General features: G+C 41.8%; 1 protein-coding gene across 1 annotated transcript in view; it reads left to right on the forward strand.

Annotated features, from left to right (window-relative positions):
* Nucleotides 1-13,924, forward strand: part of SYNE3 (spectrin repeat containing nuclear envelope family member 3) — a 61,087-nt gene that overhangs the window by 11,696 nt on the left and 35,467 nt on the right. Inside the window, exons 2-3 of the mRNA XM_074149252.1 lie at nucleotides 10,320-10,477; nucleotides 13,392-13,564. Coding sequence (XP_074005353.1) covers nucleotides 10,334-10,477; nucleotides 13,392-13,564 — 317 coding nt within the window. The 5' untranslated portion in view covers nucleotides 10,320-10,333. The remainder of the gene's footprint in view (nucleotides 1-10,319; nucleotides 10,478-13,391; nucleotides 13,565-13,924) is intronic.

A 13,924-nucleotide genomic window follows, 5' to 3' on the forward strand; every position in this document is an offset into this window, starting at 1 on the left:
TGTTGAAACATGACCTGGGTGCACGCAGGAAGTTAAAAAGAGATTAAAGAAATTAAATATTATTTTTTTTAAATAGGGAGTATAGTTTGTACAAGCATTGTTGTTTATGTTGTGCTCATTGAGCCCAAACATGGTCATTGGAGGCTCTGCTGTGCTGTGGTTTAGCAGTGGTCCCCTGTCACAGAATCGAATGCATTTTCCTCCAGGAAGGTGATAACCTGTTTCTCCTGTTTTCTGAATCAACCTTTAGCAAGATACCTACTGAGCCCTGATCTACAAATTCAAAGGGGAAATAGCAGGGGGGAAAAAAATCCAGTAATGTGAAATGCCTTTAAAATATAACAAGTGTTTGTGGCTCTGAAGACTGCTGAGGAAAGATTATTATTTCTTCTAGATCAAAGTTAACTTTGTGCCATGATGTATATTACTCCTTGTAGAAGAATTATATATTACTTGGGTTATAAGAATCTGTATCTTTACACCTTTTCCTTCTTTCAGGTGTTTGAGAATCGTTAGTGCTGTGACAAATCTGTCAGATGTTTGTCAAATACGCCTGTGTGTGTGTGTGTAAATCCTCAGCTGATAGAAACCCCTGTTGCTCTAAATGTATCTCTGCGTTAGCTCTCTGGCAGCCAGCAGCCCCAGAGATACGTCCCATGATATTTGGAGTGTGATTTTGAAAATTGCTGAGAAGAAGTAGGCCCTGAGGTCCCATTGGGCTCTAAACAGAGCTGAGGTGCCTGATCTTTTCAGATGTTTGCAGGAAAGAGCAAGCTTTGTTTTTTTTATAGTATTCTATTTCTAAAAGGTAATTAAAAGTGGGTGATGTAAGAGTGAGAAGAATAAGCATCGGCTTTACTCTCGCTGCTCAGCACGGTAATTATCTGTGATCACAGCTTTAAATAACTCTCTAGTTGCCCTCACTGGAGGTGGACTGCTGACAAACGTGGCTTACTGCTGGGTCCTGCTGCCACTTTACTGTTTGGTTTAATTTTTATTAATCTCAGGAGGAGGAGGTTCAAATCACCCTTAGGTTTATAAACTATAGGACTTCAGTCCTCAGTCAGGCTACAAAGACTACTACGAAGGCAGCGCTGCTTCATCTGGGAGGCATTCTTCATCCCTGTTGTGAAATCTTAGGCTATCAGAGCGCTGGAGTTGTGCCGATGCCGGTCTCTTTACAGAACCGAAAGCGCGGTGGTGCTCCCGCGGCTGCTGGGAGGGCTCTCTGCAGCTGAAAGCAGAGATGCAATCGTGCTCTTCAGCCCACAGTGCCTGGCGAGCACGCACAGTGGGAGGGTGACGAGGATGTGGAAACTGCAATAGTTCAGGCAAAAATGAGTCACGAGAAAGCAGGCTGTTTTATTCAATTCCAGAAATGTTCTCAGCTATTCAAAATTAATTTATATCCACCACTTTGCAGTGGTCTGCTTTGTTTCTCAGCTTGGGGATGAAGTTGCTGGCAGTTCCGATAATGTGTTTTGTTAGGACGCAGGCGGGCCTTGTTTGCCCACGGATTTGTCTGAACCCAAACCAGTGCCGTTTTGCAATATAAAGCCTGGCGTTATCAGCTTAATGCAAATATTACTTGAAAGTATGTCCAGAGTGCTGGCTGTTTAGGTCTAGCTTTACTGACCCTGCTGTATAGTTTTGACAGCATTTCAAGTATTTAGCTCTTGCAGTGGTCATTTTTCTCTTTCTTTATACAAACAGATCTTCCTGTTCCATACAAATTAAAATCTGCTAATTTTTCCATAATCATGTGCTTTGATCCCATGAAAATAACTCTTCTTTTAATCAACAACCTCAGTATTTAAAATTAGTATTGTCCTACTTGCTAACTACTTTTTTTTTTTTTTTCAATTCCAATGAGTCTCACTTTCACCACATACATATTTCATTAGTGTCATTGTAGTGATAGTGTTTTGAAAGATGGATCTGAGAAAGCTTATGCTTTGGGGAGTTAGTCCTTCAGCTGTTGCTGTAAAGGGGACAAAAGATACCATCCCCAAGATACCGTCCCCTTAGAGTATATTTGTTACATACTTAAAAGTGACTTTTTCTAACAAACATTTCTAGAAAATACTTGACTTAATGGCTTGTTAGTTTAAAAGCAGTGTGCTTAGTGCTCCCAGGTTGCACACAATTGCTCACTCAGAGGCAGAGGCATTTGACTGATGGTCAAATAAGATTTTAACACTGGTTTTGTAAGGGGGAGGAGGGGGAGGAAGGGGAAGTTGTATGCACAAAAACCCCCTAGATCCAAATGCAGAAACAGTGATGTGGAAGACGAAAGGATGCATACTTGAAGACAGATTGGCATCCTGTAGCCCTGAGCACCCATGTTACAATTGTAGGCCTCCTCAGGACATGGGATTCTTGCAGAAATCAATTTGTCCCACCTCTGGCATGGATCCTTGCTTGGAAGCACACCTCTCTCACACTGAGGCCCCAGGGAATCGCAGGGCTCCTAGTTCAAGGTGTGTCACCAACAGCCTGAGGTTCAGTGCAATGAATCCTCTCTCCTGGTGTGAGAGACACTTCTGAGTCCTGGCATGTTTGCAGACCCAGTGCTGAGGCCACGTGCTCTAGCAGGGCTGGAGGATCTCTTTCTGAGTATCTCTGGCTTCAAGGGGTGGGTGGAGGACTTGGGTGGTGGAACCCTGACAGCTCATACAGAGCACTTGAAATGCAGCTGTGGTCTCTAACCACCCTTTCTTCCATCCACCAGTCCGTGTCCCCAAGTATAGACTGGGGACTATAGACTTTGCTTTCATTGCTGACCCCCTTCTGACATGTCATCTGTAATCTCTTTGGGACAGAGGTATTATCCTTTTAACTGTAAGTCACTTGCGCTCACCACGGGATGCTGTGAAAGCACAATCTTTGCACATGGCTTAACACATTGGGGTCCTGATGATGAAAATGGCCCCCCAGGAGTTACCATGGGACAAACTGCACACAAATGAGAAGAGCCACTGTGCCAGCCAGCCAGGGAAAATGGACAATTTCTTACTACAGTTGTGATGCCAAAACCAAAATTAAACAGCGCAGCTGGGTTATTAAGAATCACAAGGAAGAATTTCTTGGAAATAGTCTACAGAGCAAAACTAATTTGCACAATATATTTTGCAAATAGTTAGGAATAACCACACCTTTGAGAAAATGACATTGTCCATACACAATATATGACCAGCAAAAGAGGAATGATTTATCAGATACATTATTCACTCTGATTTGTTCACTGCTGTCTAGCCAAGAGGCAGATACCACAGAGGTTTATTAGTCAGTATATCAGTGCCATGACTGGCACCCAGTACTGGGGGATCGTACAGTCTGTGGAGGACAAGTGGGAGATAATTAAATACATAAATTCTAGCCTCCAGAGACTGTGAGACTAATGCTGTTGGCTCGCAGTGGTTTTTTTATTGGCTGGCTGATAGTAAAACTCAGGCAGCTGAGCAAAGTTGAAACTTAGCCTATTTCAGCAGCTGGGGACAAGTTCACAAGATGTAGATTGCTGGTAAGCCTGCAGGTACCTTATGTGGGCGATTTCTAAAGCAGATTCCCTCGACCTGAAGAATCTCTGCTGCAGTTGTAGGGCAGAGGTGTTTGACGTGTGATTTTGCAGACTAAAGAGTCTGTGAATGGTAACTAGGAAAAGGAAGCCTCTTGTCATTAAGTTTAAAGTCACTAAACAGAGATCTGCATGTCTTTAGAGACACATGAAAAGGGGCTATGTATTAGAAAAGGTTGAAAATCACTCCACAGTATTTATTAACTGAATTATCAATTTAGTTCTTGCCCTTTCAAGTATTTCCTTATTGCCTAGAGGCAAGAAACAAAGTGCCTTTGAACCTGAGGTGTTATCTATGAAGGGGACAGAGATAGCCTTATGTCCCCGGGGGGAGGAGGGGAGGCTGAGTGAATAAATGCTCTAAAGCTTGTTTAATACCTCAATAATGTGGGAATAGAAGATAAAAATCTAAACCAGACATATCTAATATAGATACTCTGTCTGCTTGGTGATTAAAAGGAATTCTAGACCAGTACCAAAACCTGCATTTTACTTTTCTAATTGAATCATGGTAGACCAGCCTGTCTCCTAGAGTGACCTGGAAATGCAGAAGTGTGTGTGATGAGTGTATGGAGTGGGGAGAGATTTGTAATTAAGAGTCCACACCTATACTTTCTACTTCCAAATGACTTGAAGATTGAAATATAAAAAATAAAAATGCTGTGGTCAGATCTACTGATTGTCATTCCTGATACCAAAAGAGCCCCAGGACCCAACTCTGCCTCACTTGCACATGCAGTTTCCATTCAGATAAAGAGCTATTTTAAAATTTTAATCCCTTTTTTAAGGAAATGGCTTTTTAGACCTGGGAATTATATATTTTCTACAGCAGTCTTAAATAGCAAAAAGATACCACGTTTGCACTGGCTCTCACCAAAGTCTGAAATTAATCTCTAAACAACAGTTGAAAAAAAATCAGGCTTTTTTGAGAGCCTGTGAAGAACACGTCTCTACTTTTTCTTTTTTTTTTTTTTTTTTTTATCAAGTAGATAAAAAAATGTCAGGTGTGATCATGTTCTGGCAGAATGTCTTGCATTAGTTATAGGCTTCCTATGGATTGTTATGTAAGGGAAGGAAAGTGGTTATGATATGCATGAATGCTGTATGTACTCATGATCTTAGCATTCCTTGGTTGAAAGGGATGCTTCTAACTAGGATATGGATGTGTTTATTCAAAAAAAATGTTTATTCTCTAGCTCATTAATTAGGGCAAACAATTGCTGACTGTCATAAACATTGACTGCAAATAACACAGGAAGAGGCTGTGTTGGAAGATGGCCAAGGTGATAGAATTAATGTTTTGAGCCTCTAAAAGATTATGCTGGAAACAACTACACCTTTTATTTGAAACCTTGAGGGCTTCTGCACCTACTCAGGCAGTTTAAGTCCACTCTACGTGGGTGCAGCTACTCCGGAGGCTTTCAGTCCCTCGGCTGGTAAAGTATCAGCTACTTGTAACGTGATTCACAATAGCTCCTCCTGGAGTAGACCAAGAATATTCAGCTTTGGAAAGAAAACAGTAACTGCTTATCCTGTGATCTGTGCCAAAGACTGACTCTCTGCTTCAGTCTGAAGCAGACGGGTCAGAGCTCCCAGCTCTGCTCCTTCTCAGAGCTCTCTTTTCAGCTTCCCTGGATATTGTAAAGTTATTAAATTATCCCAGATACAATTCCCAGAACCAAAATTGCTTCCACACTCATGCATTTGTGTAAAATTTGACACAGTCCAGTGATTTTATTTTTTTTTTTCCACATTCAGTCCCAGAACCAAATGCAAAGGGTTATGAAAAGTTTGAAGTATTTCAATAATTGGAAAACGGTCTCCTTTAATGATGAATGATTTGAATTTCCTGGAACATTTTTGTACTTTTATTTTTGTAAGAACTGGGTTCTGGAAACTAGTCAAGTAGTACATGAATATGGGAATCTAAGACATATTGAAACCATTTAAAAGCCTGTGTTGTATAAATGTAGGGTTTAAAAGAATGTATAAAATGGGAGTGGTTGTGAGAAACGTTTTAAGAAGGTTTTTTTTTTTAAAAAAAAAAAAAGCAGCATAACTTGGCAGAGAGGAAATAGTACGTTAGGAAACATTGCAAAATAATAGGATAATCCTAACAAAAAGACACTGCACTTGCAAAATAACTTTAAAAGCTCTCAGTGGTGCATTACAAATATTAAATAAGTAAATCTTTCAATACCCTAGTGGGAGTTATTAGATGCACTAGAAAGACTGCTGAAGTAGCTGTACTTAAGGAAGAAGTGCTCAGAGAAATTTGGCCCCACAAGCACTGGGTGGATCACATGGAGGGTGACCTGTGCCTTTCACTGTGTCAGGGTCTGCTGTGGAGACCCAGGCATCTCCACGTCCTTCAATGGCACTGCTATGATGTAGTGGCTCCAAGAGCTGTAATGTAGAGCAGTCAGCTAATTAATTTATCTGCTCTTTCATGGCGAAACAGCTCCAAAACCACAGTTGATGCAAGGCTGTCTCTGTATCTCTTTTCTTCAGCACAGCCCAACACAAACAGGGCACAGCTGGGGAGCTGAGCAGACTTTATAAGCCAAACCCAGCTTGCTGTTGCTTTGGATCTCATTAATTCAAGTTGAGATATTCAGCCTGTGGCCAAGCTAGGGGGACAGCGCGTGTGCCCCCCCAGTGCCCTGCCAGCTGCCCCTTCTCCTCGGGGAGTTTAGGTCACAGTCCTCTGTCTCCCCTCCTGGCTAAATGGTTTTGTGCCTGGATGAGAGAGGGGGAGAGGAGTGATGCTGACTTGAGATAGGTGTGTGTCGCCACAGGAGTTCATCTTTCCCTCTTCCAAATGTGCAGATTTCCCATGTGTGGTAACCGAGCCATAGGCAGCCTAGTACAAGCCCTGTACCTGGTACAGCAACCGGGTGAAGGCTGAGGCATCGTGCCCTCTGGGGCACTGAAACCTGTGTGCCTGCCCAGACACTGCCAACCAGTGTTTTGGGGGCTGTGAGGGGTGATTCAGAAAAGGTAGGAAGGCTGGTGTTATGGGAGAGGTTCAGCTAAAGGGTTCTGGAGCTAATCCGTGTTTTACATTTTCCTGTTCCTAAAACATGCTTTTTACAACCTCTGGACATGCTGCAGGACCTGGCCTGGGTCATTTATGCTCAGCACACTGAAATGCGCTTCTTCCTTACCCCTACTATGTTATTGCATTTGGCCAAATAAAACTTGGTGTTACTCAGCATCTCATTATCTATGCCAGAATTTCTTATGCATAGTAACATATGTATAGTAACATTTAGTAACATATGTATAGAGATGCTAAATGCTTTCTGCAGTATAAATAAGCCTTCCACGGTATGAATTAATACACCAATTCAAGTGGCATTAAAATGAAAAGTAGTTTTAATAGCTATGTATATTTAGAAATGACTATGATAAAAATAATTTTGTATAAATTGTTCAGAGGATCGCACGTGTGATTAAGGGGAGGCTTTCCCTAGCTCAGTGGGTCCTGGTGACTGACCCCGTGGCCTGGGATGGGGGCTGTCACACCACAGTACAGGTGGCCTGCATTGATGCAGGTTGGTCTGTGAATGATGGATTTGCGCAACTGAAGAGCTCAGGTCTGTTCCAGGAGCTGGTATGTCTCCTTTGTATTTCTTGTACTGATCAGAGCCCCGTATTTCATGTCCAGAAGTATTGCTCAATCATTTAGTCCCAGTGATGCAGCAGAAATGGGGTAAATACCGTTGATTCATTAACACTTATCCAGTAATCATTTATCCCACCTTTAGGAGTGTTTGCAAAGAAATTACAGATATTGCAAATTTCAGATAATCAACAACTGCTCTTCCTCCAAAGAGGAGGCCTGTTGTAATATGACAAGGGGTAATGGCTGTAAACTAAAAGAAGAAAGATTTAGACTAGATATAAGGAACAGTGGTGAAACACCGATACAGGTTGCCCAGAGAAGTGGGGGATGCCCCATCCCTGGAAACATTCAAGGTCAGGTTGGATGGGGCTCTGAGGAACCTGGTCTAGTTGAAGATGTCCCTCCTCATTGCAGGGGGGTTGGACTAGATGGCCTTTAAAGGTCCCTTCCAACCCAAACTATTCTACTCATGCTAAATTTAATCCTCTTTATGGTGCTAGGTATAGGAATTACTTGGTCAAAATCAGTCAATGATGTTATGCAGGCAGTTCGAGTAGCAAAGTGTTTCTCTTCCTTTTCAGACTGGTGATCTTAATATTGAAAGAACTTTTTTTTTTATGGCTTCCTGCGTTAGTTGCTTACATGGAACACCTACATGTGGGGTGGGGGTCTGTGTATCTGTGGTTTTGGACAGAAAATCCTTGTGCTCAGAGGAGAACAGCGTGAGGGCAGAGTGTAAATGGGATTTCCTTCATGTTAGATGACAATAGGTTTTCCACTGCTTCTTAACCATGTTTGTTTGCCCTCTACTTTTTGTAAGAAATAGGACTGGGGTCACATAATGTTCTGTATTGGCTACTCCATGACTGGAGTTCTGAAGTAAATTTTAAATATGGTATGGATGTTGCCAGGAATAGAAACCTCTCCTAGGGATTGAATGCCACTCCTCATCAGAGTCTATCCAGGAAATGTACCATGAGTTTTTGTTTCACAATAGCATAACTGGTATCGCCACTGTTTACACTTGCACATTCAGAAACTATTTGCCTAGAAGTGTACGTATGTAACAAGGACAATTTTAGGGGACAGTTCCTCTATAGCTGCCAGATATGAGAAATATTAATGTGAAAATGAGTTGATCAGTCAGCTGCAGAGATGTATGCTCTTTTCTGAGGGTTGGATAATTGTAGTTCAGAAACGTCAGTCATAGTTGGAGAAGGACACAGCTATCTAGCAATCCACTGAGAATAACATTACTCCTTTAGCTGGCTTCATCCTTAGGACTCTTGTGATGCAAGTAAATTATTTTAGCTTTAATTATATATTCTGTCATATTTTTTATATTTGAGGGAGGGAGTAGCTGCCCCGTGCCACACCACCCTCACTAAATCCAGTGCATCCTGTTCTATTCTTTAATCTTTTCAAGGTGATGTCACGCTTTTTAAAACTGCCCTCTAGCTCAGAGAGTTACAGCTTTAGATTCTGCCCCGTCTGACATCTCTCACTTAGGGAGGAATTCTCCCTTCCATGCAAATGTAGCTGCACTTGTCTGCACATGGAGGTCTGACCCGTCCTCTGCTCCAGTAATCCCTGTGGGTAGCTGCTCTGTAGGTGCAGCTCTCTTGTTCTGTTCTGGGACCTGTTGAGCATAAAGCCTGCTGAAGGCTGGGAAGCAATAATTTAGACTATCTCTGTTGCCAGACATAGTGTTGTGAACATTAATGTCCTATTTGTCTGCTCTAATGTGGAAAAAAATGCATTGGGTGCTACAAGGGAGGACATCTAATATTGCATGAATCCATTTACCTTATGAACAAGAACATCAGCAGGATGGTGGACAGCTTTCTGCCAGTGGGCAGGAGAAGGATGGCTCTCCCTTGGAAAGACTAAGCTGCAGAGAGTTTAAGTGGTTACAAAACACCACTGGTCCAGCTTTGCCAAGAACCATGCTCTGCCTCTCACACCAAGCACTTTCTTCTACATGAATAGTCTCATGGAAACTGAGGGGGCTGCTGTGGAACTGAATTCTGTGCAACAAACTTGGGTTCAGTAATTAAGCCTCAAACTTTGTGCTGCAAAAGTATTTCTGTGATGAATAACAAAGAGGAAAAGTATTTTAATTTACAGGAGACGCTGACTGCTTGGCTGGCAGTAGTTGTAGGATGTGATCCAAAACCATTTAATGTCAATGGCTGCTCACTTCAGTGGAGCTGACCTACAGGGGGCTTTGTTATGATTCATCCTTATTAGTCAAGATTAGTAAGCAGCGCTTAAAGGCAAGCGTAGGATGGCTCTCCTCTATTGTACAGGCACAAAGGAGGCCATCTGGGCAGCAGAGAGCTTGCGTCTAAGCAGAGAAGACACAAGAGCACATCAACAGAGCAACCAACCATCATATCTTCCTGCTGATTGGGAAGGGGCAACAAGAGAGAGGAAGGGGAAAATTAAAAGCTTGGAGTATTAAAGTATGTAATAGAAGACATGGCAAAAAAATAAATCCATCAGTGTTGATATTCCTATGTGATGGCTTGTGAGTGGTTTGTCTTGGCAGTTGCTGGCCAATTCCCACTGTCTGTGTCCCAGACTCACTGCATTTGCATTCAGATAACTGAGGGCCTAAGTATCTGATCCGGATCTCACCAGCTTTAAAGGGTGTCTATACCTCTAAGTTAAGCATGTGCTGAAGTGCTCTGCTAGTCTCATGTCAGATGCTCAGTACATGAGCCTGGAAAGGCATAGGGAGAGTGTACTGACTAGGCTCTGGGAAGAGACAGAACGTGTTTGTGATTGCTGTAGTCAATCTGGAATACACCACGAACACCAGATTAATCTCATTTGAAAGCTTTGAATTAAGTCTCTTTACTGTAATGGAGCCTCCCACAATTCCCCACCTTTTTTTTTGTTTCCTGGTATATTTTCATTTGGAAAAGCTGCTGTGTGAATGAGCTCTCTGTGCTTGACTGAATCGCGATACTGATATGTTTTTTGGTATTATCATTAAAAAGGAAAGCCACAACGTCATTAGCTTTTCTCCCTTGTTCCTTTAGATTGCCTTGAATGCATTCATGTTCAGGTCTTAATCAAAACCTACTTCTTTGTTTCTTATCCTTTCAGCTTCTTGGAATGCAATGACTCAGAAGCTACAGGATGAATTTGACAGTAGCGTGGAGAATGCAGAAGCTTGGATGAAGGCCATCCAAGAGAGATTGAGGATCAATGACAACACCAAGGGACCTCGATCTGCCCTAGAAGCCAGACTGAGAGAGACTGAGGTAAGGGAGGAGTGACGTAGGGGTTCAGAGGTGGCTGTCACTGCAGCCATTGTTACAGCAGTTATTCCTATGAGCTCTGGAGTTACTCATTAGGAAAGCGTCAGCTGTCCCTGGTTGCTGGAATATTTGTCCTGTGTGGATGGACTTCCATCAGTATTCTTTCTAATTTTTCCATCTGCAGTATGTTCACAGACATAGAAAAAGAGGATCGCAATTTGGTATCACAGGCTTCCAAGCTTTTCAGATTGATTTGGAAAACTAGCAGCAGGTTTGACAGGTTAAAATGTTTATACTCTCCTATGAGCATGCTCAAACCTGAAACAATTGAGTCGGTGTTTGCATGTACCAGATAGTGATTTGCAGAAGTCCAGCATAAAGTGCAAGAAAATCAGATCATGTTAGTGTTCTATCTCCTACAGGACTCTGGCACTGATAGAGAAAGCTTGCAGTGTCCTAGTAATGGGTTGTTCTAGAGTAATCCCCTTGTCCTTTTCCATAAACCCTGATGGTAAGAGGGTTTACAGCTCTTTATAATCTGTCTAATGAAAAGGTACATGTTTTCATTTTTTTTCTGGTCTTACTTAATGTCTTGTATAACTCCTCTCACAGAGATCCCGTTGCAGATTGTGCCTGCTCTCTTACTGTGATTTCACATTCATTAACTTCAGTTTCATTAGATGTTATCTTGTTCTTGCAGTCTCAGAGAATGAAACATTCCTGTTTGTCCCATCTCTACTATTCATGATTAGGAGTGGTGATATTTCTATGATTAACATTGAAACTATTTTTATACTTGTATTACCTTTAATTCCAACTAGTCTGTTCTTTAAATTAAATGGCCAAATCTTTCCCATCATTATTTACCCAAAAGTCTTTCTGTTTGTCTACTCATGTTTGGACTGCCTCTTCTGAAGTTTTAACAACTCAAAAAAAATATTGCACACTTACATGGAGGGCGAGGTAGTTTACATGAGGGTACAGCAATGTCTTCAGCCTTTTTCCTTAACTGTGGCTCATTGCAGGCTGGATCTTGCCTCTGGCACAATGTAGAGACTGTTCATGCAGTGATGGATGACGGCTAGACTTGCATGTCAGTCATGGAAATCTGAAGTATTTCCTTTTGGTTTATAGATTCATTTTTGCCCTTAGATTATTTTCGCTCTTTCCTGTTGTCTGGGAAACTATATGTACAGTCTCAAAAAGAAAAAAGCGAGAAACACAGGAACCTGAGTAGCGAGAGTGGTAGTTTGGCAAAGGGGGTGCATTCATGGGAGAGATAACAAGATGTAAGGGTTAGAGGTTTGTGGTGATTTAATATGGCCTGAACTGAATCCCGCTGACTTCTGTGGGCTTAGGAGGAGGTCTATAACGTGCAAAAAAAAAAAAAAAAGTTAGAAGATTTTTTCAATTCAGACTTTGGAAATTAGTCATTCTAAAGAATAAGAAGTGTCTGTTCTCTCTTCCTGTGTGTACCTTATCCACCTCCGGCTCCCTCCTCCTGTCTTCTTTCTGGGCCTGGCTTCCCTGTCCAGCTCACGTCTCCTCGTGATGTGCTCGCTGCTTCGCCTATTGGCTGTTTTCAAATCCAGTGATCGTTTTTCAGTTCCTTTTTTACATCTGGCTTGCCTTTTTTTTCATGCTTCCTTCCTGTGGTTTTTTTTTTCTGTTAATTCATTAATGAAAATGCCAGCCAAAGATAGCAATCATTTAAAAAAAAGGATTTGAAAAAGAAAAAATGCCTGTACAGTCATGGCTTTCTCTCTGGCTGTTGTTTGCTTTCATTTGCTGGAAAAAATATCAGGCTTAGAATACAGCTTTTCTCTTAAATTTTTCCTGTCAGGTGATAGCTATGTCTTTTTATTTTCTTTCTCTGCCCTACCCTTTGCCCTGCTTTCCTGGATTCTTTTAAACACACTTCTCATAGTAGATAGTTTGTCCAAATGCCCGTTTGTATGTCACATGCAGATGTGCTGTGTACACGCCAAAAGAGCAGTCTTTTCCCAGAATGTGAGATGGGAAATGCAAAGGCCTGTGATTTGGTCTCACCTTTGCAATAACTGATGTGATTTTTTTGAACAAATCCCATGGGTCTAATCTTTCCAGAAATAGTTGCTGATTTTGAACCTCTCAGAGGCCTTTACCTTCACACTTGTGAGCCTGCAGTTTGCCGGGAGTTTGAGGAAGAACAGCAAGAAACCTGATGGTGTCAGAAATATGGATAAAGTGATACTGAAAGCTGACATCCAAATCAGGACATAATTAATCTGTTACATTTTACGGAAGTTGTGCTGGTTTTCCATCCCTGGGTAGAAAGAGTATCTCCTTAAAATTGTATAGCTTAACTTTCAGTCCCTGGCATTCCAATTTGTGCAAGATACACGTTTTCACCAATTCATAGTTTAGCAGTTTAGGGTCAAAGCAAAAGTTGGTAGCACGCAGAAAATTCCACTAGTTAATTTTTCTTGGCTTGTATTCTGAGCCAACTTTTATTTGCAATAGAAAGCCTTTTTAAAATGTTTTATGATTTCTTACAGTAGAGCTTAAAACTGAGATGTTGCCGTATACCCTGTGGAGATTGTCTCTACGCTCTTTGGAAGGTTGGGGAGAACAACTGGCCTGTGTCAACATAGTGCTATAACTTTAAAACCACAATTGAAACACAGCCTCAGATATTTGATAGAAGATGATCTGGGTTTTGTAGCTAACTTAAACGTTTTTCAATTGCTACATGGTTTTCAATTCAGTCCTTTAGGATGTTTAAGAATAAACAAATCTGAAGTGAAGTTCATATTTTCTGTTCAGGAGAAGCTTTGCAGCAGGGACTTCATGATTCCTGGATAAAAACAAAGTTTAAATGGCAACAATTACACTTGCTTTCTTTTCATGCTTTCAGTCTCATTTGTTTTTCTCATAGAAAATACGTGCACTGGAACCAGAAGGCAACTTGAAAATGGACTTGATTCTTGTGAAGGCAGATGCTGCTCTTCACAGCATTGGTGAGGATAAGAAGCATGAGGTACTATCTAAACTGAAAGATATTAAAGCCTTGTGGGAAGAGACAGCCATATACATGACTCACTGTCACAGGTAAGACAAGGGTACCCTGCACAAGACTGCTATTTGGTGTGTTGAGGCAGTTGTCTCATCCAGTGCTTTCATAAAGGGCTTCTTGCCTTTCTGTGCTGGGTGGGTTGTAGATGGCAATCACTGCTAATCCCAGTCCCACGAGCATGTGGAGGACTGTGCGGGGAGAGAGGGTCCATGGGACCTCAGTGCTCTCTGCCTTCACAGCCAGCCCACCTCATGGTCTTGAATGATGAGTTTGGCCAGCCACAGGGACCTTGTACAAGATATTTCCTCCCCCATGCAGGGAGGACCTGGGAAGAATCTGGACCCTCTGAAGTCAGAGCAGCTTAAAATTGCTGAGAACCTTGTCCTTTGCTTTGA

This window comes from Numenius arquata, chromosome 6 (genome assembly GCF_964106895.1).
Source record: "Numenius arquata chromosome 6, bNumArq3.hap1.1, whole genome shotgun sequence".
Lineage (NCBI taxonomy): Eukaryota > Metazoa > Chordata > Aves > Charadriiformes > Scolopacidae > Numenius > Numenius arquata.